Source organism: Lygodium microphyllum, chromosome 11, assembly GCF_053477565.2.
Source record: "Lygodium microphyllum isolate KBCC chromosome 11, Lygodium_microphyllum_v1.1.10, whole genome shotgun sequence".
NCBI lineage: Eukaryota > Viridiplantae > Streptophyta > Polypodiopsida > Schizaeales > Lygodiaceae > Lygodium > Lygodium microphyllum.
Genome location: NC_141145.1, coordinates 160357061 through 160367563, shown reverse-complemented (window position 1 = coordinate 160367563; position 10503 = coordinate 160357061). Strand labels below are relative to the sequence as shown.

Here is a 10503-nt window from a genome sequence, read left to right as displayed (position 1 = left end):
TGGCCAATAGTTTGACATGTTTCTGATACTGTTTAGTTTTCCATAAGAATTCCTTGGGCATAGACACAAGTAAACCAATTTCTGATTTAGACCACCTCACCACAAGGGGCAAGAACTTGATATCTATCATTACACAATTAATAAATAAACATGCATTGGCCAAGTAGCAGACAATTTCCAATAATCACATCCAACCCTCGATTTCTGCAATATATACCCTAACATTCTTAAAAGAGTGGGGTTCCAACAACACAACGTAGTCAAAATGTCTGGAACCAATCTGCAAATTAGGAATTTCATCGAGCCATAGGAGAGCATGCCAATCTTCCTCAAAAAGACAAAGAAATTTTGATTTTTAAATTGACCCTTGATCCTACAACTAGTACAAATATATTCAATGCACCCATGGCCATAATGCAAGAAGGATCTCCGTGTAAGTGTTTGCTGATGAGAAAGAAGAATCATTTGCATATCATACAGCTGCACTTTTGCATTATCAAGATAATGCAAAAAAGCAGATGAGTTGCTGCAGCATAGAACATAGAGCTGAGTAGGCATCCTTGTCTTGCTGATCTAACCAAACACCAAGCTTTGGCCAAGCCAAACACGAGAATACAAAATGTATTACTAGCCTGATAAAGCCAGTAGATGATATACTGCCAATTCTTTGGGCAATAAAACCCCAACATTCAGGCTAGAAAGCTTTATCCACATATCTACAACAACAAGACATCTTGAGATGTACATTTAGTGTATTCAATGGCAAAGCATATAGTTGCAATATTGTCCATAATCTACCTACGTGGAATAAAACCATGTTGTGCTTGACACAAGCCAGTATGGATTAAACCTCTCAAACATGTAACAATCATTTTGGTGGCAATTTTGTAGGCCACAAGCATCAAAGTAAAATGGCATCAATCAATCGATGTTTGACTGTAATTGCCATTTAGAAAACAGTTTCAACAAACCCTGCTTTCAAGGAGGCAATAACTGCCCTGAATGCCAAGCTGTATTAAACAATACACGACAAAATGTCTTGTAAATTATCCTGAGATCCAACTAAAATTCTACTGTAATTCCATCCAATACTGGAGACTTCTGTTTACTGTAACTTAGCTATACCATTACGCAGCTCTTCTCTAAATGAATCCTCAAGAGAAAGAACATCAGATGGATCAATGATAGGATGCACAGGAGATAAGAATATTCTTCGAGCTTCTACTACAACAAGCATGGGCAACGAGCCCAAATAAAGTTAATTAGCAAAACCTGCTACAACATGCGTGCGCGTGCACACAGAAGTAACATCCTGCACACCTGGTAAGCCATGCTCCATGGGATAGGGATACAATTGACTTGAAGGTATCTTGGTAGTGCAGATGCTAAAAATAGGTAGGTGTGCATTAAAAGCAAGCAGCAGAAGCTACCTATGTTTAGATATGATTGGAGGTGTCTATGGAGCAGTATTGTTTGCTTTTACCAGTGGAATTTTTCTCCAACAAATTAGCTTTGAGCAGTCCTGAAAATGCAGGTTTGGGAATCACATCTGGCCTGAACAAACATTTGGAGAGTCCGTGATTAGCTTCAAATAATCATCTGTAATATGTAGTGATGGATGTTAGATGTTGGAAATTTCTCCCAAAGACACACACACACACAACTAGGAGGATCAGTAACTAGCTTCAAATCATGGTCTGAAATATGTGGTGATAGACGTTGAAGTCCTCTCCCAAACACAAACACCCACACATACAAGTAGGATAATATACACATGAACTATTGCTGTATTTGCGTAAGAGAGAAATGCCCACAGGCTTTTGCTCAATGCATGGAAGCTAACAAACTCAATAGCATAAACAAAATTTGCAAAACTTCACGATAATCTGCAACAACAAGATGATACAAAGATCATATTTGCAAAGGCTGCCGGAATGTCATAAGCTGATTTTCTTTCTGGCCAGCTCTGCGCGATATTTTTGAGGTACACCTTCTTTCTCCAGCTCTTTGAGCTTCCGTGCTTTGATGGCCTCCAGCAGTTCCATCTCAGCCTTGCTCCGAAGGCGGATCTTCTCACCATACTCCAGCTCCTGCTTCCTCTCCTTCTCCCTCTCTTCTTTATTCTTCTCTATCTGCTGCAAGATCTCTGTCTTGTTCTGGTAATTCCTCTTCTTCACTTTCTCTTCTTCTTCTCTGATATGCTTGATTGCCTCTTGCTGATCTCGCATCACCCGGAAGAATTCAGCCTGCTCATGCCTCGTCTGATCAGCCAATCGCTTCATCTTCAAGAGTTTCTGCTCCTCTCGTGCCTTCGCTATCTCCTCATTCATCTTCTTTACCTTCTCTGCTTCTGCCTTCTCTTTCTCCCTCCATTGCCTCTCCAATGCCTCCTGCACCCGCTGTGCTCGCAGCTCATCCAGTTGTGCTTGCTTGTCTTGTGCTCTCTCCTGCATTGCCCTCAGCCTTGCTGTTTCCAGCTCCCTGAACTTCCTTTGTCTTTCCAATTCCTCTTGGTATTGTTGCTCCTTGAGATCCTTGTTGTATAGGTAAAGGCTGATGCGCTCCTCTTCTTCTTTTTCCATCTCAGCTAGATGCTTTTTGTGCTGGATGGTGTCTTCGTTGTACTTCATAATCTCAGCTAACAGCTGCTGCCCTGCCTCATACTTCTTCTGTGCTTGTTTGAGATCTTCCTGCTTCTGTCGTTCGATCTCTTGTAGCAAACGCTTGCCTTCCAGCTCCTTCATCTCCTCCTCTAATCTTCGTTGAGCTTCCATGTCCTTCAAACAGCATCACACACTTGGTCATTTATGTTTGTTCATTAGACTCTTCAAACAAGTAACGTATTTCACGTCTGCACACAGCCTACCGCTATTTGCTTTCTCAGCATCACAGCTCCTTGCCGCCAACTCTCGGCCCTGGCTGCCTCTTGCTGATCACGGACTTCACCTTCTTTTTGAGTCTTCAGAATCATTATTGCATCCATTCTCTCGTTATATCTCTTCTCTTCTGCAATTTTTTCTGCCTGTCACTAATAGTTAGACCAGTTTGAAACTCAAAATAAACATATCTCACAACCACTCCCTTACTAACCTTTTCTCCTTTTTGACCATCTCTAATTGTGGCGGTCTTTGCATACAGCATCATAGAGTTCATTCTCTTCACGTCATCTATTTCTTCTTCCCACATTTTATTGGCCCTTGAGAGAATCCTGTAAGAGAATAACAGATGAAAATGCTCATTAACGGTATCAATGCATAACCATGTGCACTTTCTACTCGTCAGCAGAGTAAGGAAATATCAGGTTTTTTGTCAGAAATATAAACAGTGGACAGATAGATATGGACACATGCAACTTTTCTTCTGACACTAATGTTCTTGCCCAGAATACTTATGTCCACAAACATGCACACTCACACATACATACAGGCACATGTGCACACAGGTGCACTCCTTTGTTTATTCTTTCAAAACAGTGTGTGAGATTATCCCAAACAGAGCGAGAACCCAATACAAAGTACAAACAGAAACAGATTACAGAACCCTGTTAATTGAGACAAAGGGCTATATGGAAAAAGGAAAAATACAAAGGTCAATCCTTTCATCAAATACAACAGCCTGGCTAACAACCACACCAGTCGTGGGCTGATTCAAGCCATAGTGCTAGCTATCTTGACTGTACCCAATAGAAGTGCATTTAGTTGCCATTTTACATAAGTTTAGCACGTTGTGGTGATGATACATGTATCTTGGGCTTGCACCCATGCCATGCCCCAAAAGGAGTGATGGTCTTTGATCATGTCGGTGACCAATTTAGTACGTAGAAGCCATACAGATAGTATTGGTCCAAAATCTGTCAGGCAAAGCCTTCCCTTTGAGCATGCATCTCTCCATTTTCTTCAGTAATTTGCATTCAACGACCCCATTTTGTTTGGTTTGTAAGATGCAGTACACTAATGTATGATCCCCAAAGGAGAGAAAGAGGAGTAACCAACTTGCAGCCACTAGCATATGTCAAGAAAATGTTGAAAACATTGCTTTAAGACCAAAAACCCATAGAACATGTATGATCTCATCAATGCATGTAACAAAGTATATAAAAATGGTGTACACATGGACCCACCCACATTCCTCACTATATATAAGCTACAATTCACAAGCAGCACCTCAATCTTGCATCTTCAGGAAAGCTTATGCAATCTGCAGACAAATGAGTCTACCAAAGTTCAAGTGACCAAAGTGGGCATGCTTGGGGAATTCCGTCTTTGATGCAATGTACATAACCAATGGCAGATCCCTTCTCCATCTTGAATATCATGCATAGTGCACTTGGACTTGACACCCAAAATTTTAGTGGTAAGTCAAAGTAGGCCCAAATTTATGGGCAGACCCAAATGAAAATTCTACCAAAATTGAGCAGGCTACCCATATGTGAATTAGGCCTGTTAAGCAAGGCTAGATTAGGCCACAAATTAGGGTAATTAGCCCCATATCAATGGACAAATTTACTTGCTTAAAAGCAGCCAGAAAGGGCAATTAATGGACAAAATTACTTGCCCTTTCTGGCTGCTTAAAACCAGCGAATGAAATTATTTTTCAATGTATGCATTAGGGTAGGCACAAATGCCCAATCAAACTCTATCAAAGGGGACCACACTTCGTTCCCTCTTTATTGATCAATTCTCATACCTGCTGCAGCTGTTGGCCATGCCTCCTGCTTTCACATCATCATCTCAGCCAGCAGCCACAGTACTCTGCTTATTACCTACAGATGGCTGCACCCAAAATGCATCATCATGCTGCTTGTACTGCTGTATCAGGATGGTGCCTACATCCAAAAGCCAGCCTCTACTGCCTGGCAACTGCTTACACTAGATTTTCCTTCATCATCAGCACCCAAACACAAATTCATATTGCAGTCCGGTACCCTTACCTCAAGAGCTGGTTTGCTGCTCCACATTCAAGATTGATACAAGTGGCAATACACTCCATTCTATTGTTCGTGCCATCTTTCTTTTCCACCTTCAACACTAGACATCTAGACCCCGCTATGCAGAATGCCGAGCTATGGCATGCCCACTATGGACATATGAGTTTTGGGAGCTTGATGACCCTTCAGAGGTGTCATAAGGGTAGAAGCATTGCCTCCAATGGAGACTCCACCTCCTCATGCATGCAAGGGATGCCTTTTGAGCTCAAAAAGAATGGTGCAACGCATACTGCCCAAAAATTGCAGCTTATTTACTCTGATGTTTGTGGTTCCATGAGGACACTTGCACGTGGAGGTCATATTTACTTTGTTATATTTATTGATGACTACTCTCGGTATACATGGGTGTATGGGCTGAAAGAAAAATCTGATGTGTCTATGTATTTTAAACACCTTATTGCAAAAGCTTGAGGCTGAAGCTGGCTTGAAAATGCAGACACTTCCCACAGATAGAGGGGGGCGTACATGTTTCATGCTTTTGAGACATAGTTGCTTAATCATGGCATTACGCATCAAGCCACTGTTAGAATGACTCCTTAGCAAAATGGTGTTGATGAAAGGAAGAATCACACTCTTATGGAGATGACTCGTTGTATGCTCAAAAGCAAGGGGCTGCCTCATAAATTTTGGTTAAAAAGCCTTCAACAAGCAAATCATGTGTTGAATCATGCACCCACAAAGGCACTAAAGATGATTACCCCCTTTGAAGCTTGCCATGACAAGAAACTAAGGTTACCTACTTTCAAGTATTTGGTTGCATAGCCTATGCACATGGTCCAAAAGAGCTTCATAGGAAACTTGATAACAAGGCTGTAAAATGCATATTTACTGGCTACAATTCAGAAAACAAGGCCTATCACTTGTATGACCCACACACAAAGAAATTTTTTGTTAGTAGGGATGTCATATTTGCTAAAAAATGTTGCATTTTCACATAATCAATTTCAAATGCCAGTCACCCATGACATTGGTGATGTCTTTGAGGGGTCTGTTGCCACTTTCTTTGGAGTCTGCACCTACTGTAAATGGCCAAGTAGACATAATACAGCAAGTTGTTGCACCATATGCACCTAAACACAACAGCAAGGTATTGATGATGGTTTGCCACATGCAATGGAAGATGCAGTACAACATGAAAGGGTCACTATATGTGCAGCAAAAAAAAGTCTCGAGATGGTTGTTACAAATTCTCCAGGAGAGTAAAATGGATGCTCCTCTAGCTCAACGCACTAGAAGGGCTGCTAGACATGTAGCACATGATGCAAAGAAAGCCCATTTGGATGATTTTATGGAAGTAGATGATTGTGATAAGCATGTATTTATGAGCTCATTGTTGGATGATAATGAGCCTACTTCCTTGGATGAAGCTCAGCAAGATGTACATTGGACGCAGGCGATGCAGGATGAGTTAGACTCTATTGCCGCTAACTCTACATGGAATCTTGTTGATTTACCACTTGGCAAGAAGGCCATTGGCACAAAATGGTGTGAAGAAAACTGCTAGGGTTTGCACTGAGGACACACAAAGTGTATGACCACGACAGAAGAGACAAACACAGACACAGAGGGAAAAACTCAAACCCTAAACGCAAAACTCAAAACTCAAACACAAACAGAAGAAGGGAGAGAGAAAACACAACTTTGAAGTGAATGAATGTTGTAAATGAATGTAAGAGTGTATAGCGTGCTCCAGGGCAGAGCAATGTCGGAGTGTGACGTCCATCGGAGACAGATCCCAAGTCTGTGACCACCAATCGGAGTGTGAAGAGAGAGAAAACTGCAAAATGATGGTAGCAGAGGCTGCTAGAGAACCAAACACAAGTTGTAGAAGTTGCAGAGAGCAAAGAGCATCCCCAGAAGGCTGCAAACGCAGCAAACAGAGTGTCGCCTGATGGAGGAGGAGGGCTGCCTACTGTCGCCAATAGCCAGAAGCTGCAAATGCAGAGAACAAATGAGGGTGGAGGTGCTGGCGATGAGGAACAGGGCCAAACACAACAGGAGGGATGGTGTCAGACAGTGGGCAACATCTGGAAGAAGGTGCCAAGGCACTGCAAGACTGGATGGAGTGGTAGCAGCAGTCACAAAGGCAGGACAACCACGTGGAGGAAGACTGATGGCTGAAATCTGCACTGGAGAGTGTAAAACTTGCACAAACGGAATGAGGCTGAATGGGGGCATCCTGTCTATTTATAGATGTGGGAGAGCGCCCCAAAAATTGGTTTTTGGGAGACCATTGAAACTCTCTCGGACCGCTCCCCTTTTTAGGATTTTTCATTAATTAAGTGTTTTTTGGGGCTATTTAAGAGGCTAATCAGCAAGTGATGCATGTTTTAGCTTAACAACCCCTCTAAGGCCCAAAACTGAGCCAAAAGGTTAGGCCAACCACTGTGATGTTTATTTATCCCAAGGCGTCCCACCCCAAAGCAACCAAGGCATCGGACAAAGGGTGCACGTTGGCTGCCTAGTGGCCTACCAAGACTACAGAGGCAATGGTTATCTTACCAAGGGAATCCAAGTAGTCACCCCAAAGAGGACAGGGCATCGGACAAAGGGTGCATGGTGTCTGCTCAGTGGCCTACCAAGTCCTACAAAGGCGGATGGAACCACATGGAAGTTTCTTTTTTTTTTTTATAAGTGAGGTAAATTTATGGGATACGGCCGATTGTGTGTAGTGACCCAGAAGACGGGAGTAGCAAGGGTACACCCAACACATCACAAAACAGAACAAGCTAACCCAACCACTCAGCATGTCGATGACGAGGAAAAATAGGTGATGAGGTATCCATGTGACGGAGGATGGTGGTGTGGTAACATCAACCGCCGCTAGTGGAAACAGCTTAGGATCCGCTCAAGTGGGGCTCTGCACAATGAGATGCAAAGTATGCTACATGCTGAAAAATGCTCATGCAACAAGTGCCATTTGGACAGTGTCCCTCATGGAAAAATTGTTCACTTGCCCAAGCACCCTAGTACAAAGATGATAAAATCATGCAATGCAAAGGGTAAGGTACAACAGGGTGGAGAAGCCAATGTCGAAGACAAAGTGCTGAAGCCTATAGAATACCAAGAAGGGTAGGAATCCCCTCTCAACCTGGATGTAGATGCCAAAGAAAAAAGAGAAGCCTGATATCGGTCTTCATATGGTGCCAAGAACCAAAGGAATGAAAAAAGATGAAGTGGATGAAACACCCCGCTCGAAGAGCAAGGTAGAAGTCGCCGCCATGATAAAATCGAGAGAGATGCTACACGATCCGCCTCGAGAGGAGAAACCGCCATGCTAGAAGAAGAACAAGCACTCCTAGGATGACGAAACCATGAAAGGAATGGTGCGCATCCCCATGTCTCTAGCCCAAGTAGGACCAAAGCAATCAGCAAGTTAGTCCGGTACTAAGAGATAAAACCCTGCAAAAGAGATGAGAATCTACAAACACGGAGGTTAGTGGTGAGATGCTCCAAAGAAAAATAGAACACAAAGAAAATCTAACTCAAAATAAATGCAATGAATGTGTATGTGTGAGTAAATGCAATGTAAGACAAAAGAATGGAAAAGCTAAGGACAATGAATCCTATGGAAGCTGGGGATAGTAAGGGGGCTGCCCATCACAATCGACCCAGGAGTTATGGGTGTGCTCATTTGCTGAAAGGTGAGAGGCATTGTGTTAAAGGGTGGCATTTCCCCTAACGAAGTACCATGGTGCAAAGAAAGAAAAAGTGCTAGGAGCGGAGATGGAAGATCCAACCCCTAAGGTGTGTGATGCAGATGTGGAGTGTAATCCAAGGTTTTGGAAAGATAATGAGAGGTGATCAAGGTGTGATATAGAAGAGGGTGGGATGGGAGAGAAGTGATAAGTATGTGTGATATGCTCAAATGAAACAGAAGTTGTAGGTGTATCTGAATTTCGTCTGCTTTGTGAGCCCCCTCTATTGAAGTTCATATACGCAAAGCCATCCGGATTTTGTACCTCAAAAGAAAACATAGGCAAGGGTTTTGATCCGTGCAACACAAAAGAATTGTACAAACCTGACATTGGACCTGGCTGAGATGATGAAGATGGATTGCCAGACGTTTCGAATACCGTATATCCTCCGTGATCAGAGAGGTCGCCAACCTCACCAACCGGTCCAGATATGGTAGCAAAACTAGTAGGAGGGGTGTAAACATCACCATACTTGTTGCAATAGTACTCCTCAAAGTCCTCCTCTGTCATGTTAGTGAAATCTGGAATAGAAGTAGAAGAAGAAGATGAAGGTGGAGTGTCGTCCTCCTCACGGAGTCCATAATGTCATCTCAAGGCCTCCAATGATGGAGAAGCCTCATAAGACATCATAGGAACTAGAGAAGACGGTGACTGGGACATTGTGATTCAGTTACGAATCGTATTATGTGCCTTGCACAAAGACTAGCTCTCCACAATATCCGCAAGATACTCTTTACAAGAACACAAACTTTAATACCATGTGAAGAAAACTGCTAGGGTTTGCACTGAGGACGCACAGAGTGTATGACCATGACAGAAATACAAAGAGATAGACACAGACACAGAGGGCAAAACTCAAACACTAAACCAAAACTCAAAACTCAAACACAGAAACTCAAACACAAACAGAAAAAGAGAGAGAAAGAACACAACTCTGAAGTGAATGAATGTTGTAAATGAATGTGAGAGTGTAGAGTGTGCTCAAGGGCAAGCAATGTCGGAGTGTGACTTCCACCGAAGACAGATCCCAAGTCTGTGACAACCAGTCGAAGTGTGAAGAGAGAAAAAACTGCAAAATGATGGTACCAGAGGCTGCTGGAGAACCTAACGCAAGCTGTAGAAGATGCAGAGGACAGAGGGTGGCCCCAGAAGGCTGCAAACGCAGCAGACAAAGTATCGCCTGATAGAGGAGGAGGGCTGCCTACTGTCGCCAACAGCCAGAAGCTGCAAATGCAGAGAACAGATGGGGGTGGAGGTGCTCGCGATAAGAAACAGGGCCAAACGCAGCAGGAGGGATGGCGCCAGACAGTGGGCAACAGTTGGAAGAAGGCGCCAGTGCGTTGCAAGGCTGGATGGAGTGGTTGCAGCAGTCGCGAAGGCTAGACAACCACATGGAGGTAGACTAATGACTGAAATCTGCACTGGAGAGTGTGAAACCTGCACGGACGGAATGAGGCTAAATGGGGGCAGCCTGCCTATTTATAGATATGGAAGGGTGCCCCAAAAATTAGGGTTTTTGGGAGACCACTAAAACTGTCTTGGACCGCTCCCCTTTTTAGGGTTTTTCATTAATTAAGTGTGTTTTGCTGAACAAATGGGTGTTTAAACTCAAACGCAAGGCTGATGGTAGTATACACAAAAATCTACCTATCTACATAGTACATACATACATGCATGCATGATGCATTTAAGCATGCATGCATGCTTGCACGAATACCTATCTATCTATACAAACATACATATATGCAGGCATGCACACATGCCATCATGGTCGGGGGCACTTTATTTTGACATTGACTGACAAGGTTTTGTGTTGTG

General features: G+C 43.1%; 1 protein-coding gene across 1 annotated transcript in view; it reads right to left on the bottom strand.

The window, feature by feature from the left end:
- Nucleotides 1-847: 847 nt before the first annotated feature.
- LOC148029583 (cilia- and flagella-associated protein 45-like) overlaps nucleotides 848-10503 on the bottom strand; it is a 41443-nt gene continuing 31787 nt past the window's right edge. Inside the window, exons 5-7 of the mRNA XM_087688453.1 lie at nucleotides 3091-3208; nucleotides 2867-3022; nucleotides 848-2777 (exon numbers count right to left, since the gene is read on the bottom strand). Coding sequence (XP_087544579.1) covers nucleotides 1938-2777; nucleotides 2867-3022; nucleotides 3091-3208 — 1114 coding nt within the window. The 3' untranslated portion in view covers nucleotides 848-1937. The remainder of the gene's footprint in view (nucleotides 2778-2866; nucleotides 3023-3090; nucleotides 3209-10503) is intronic.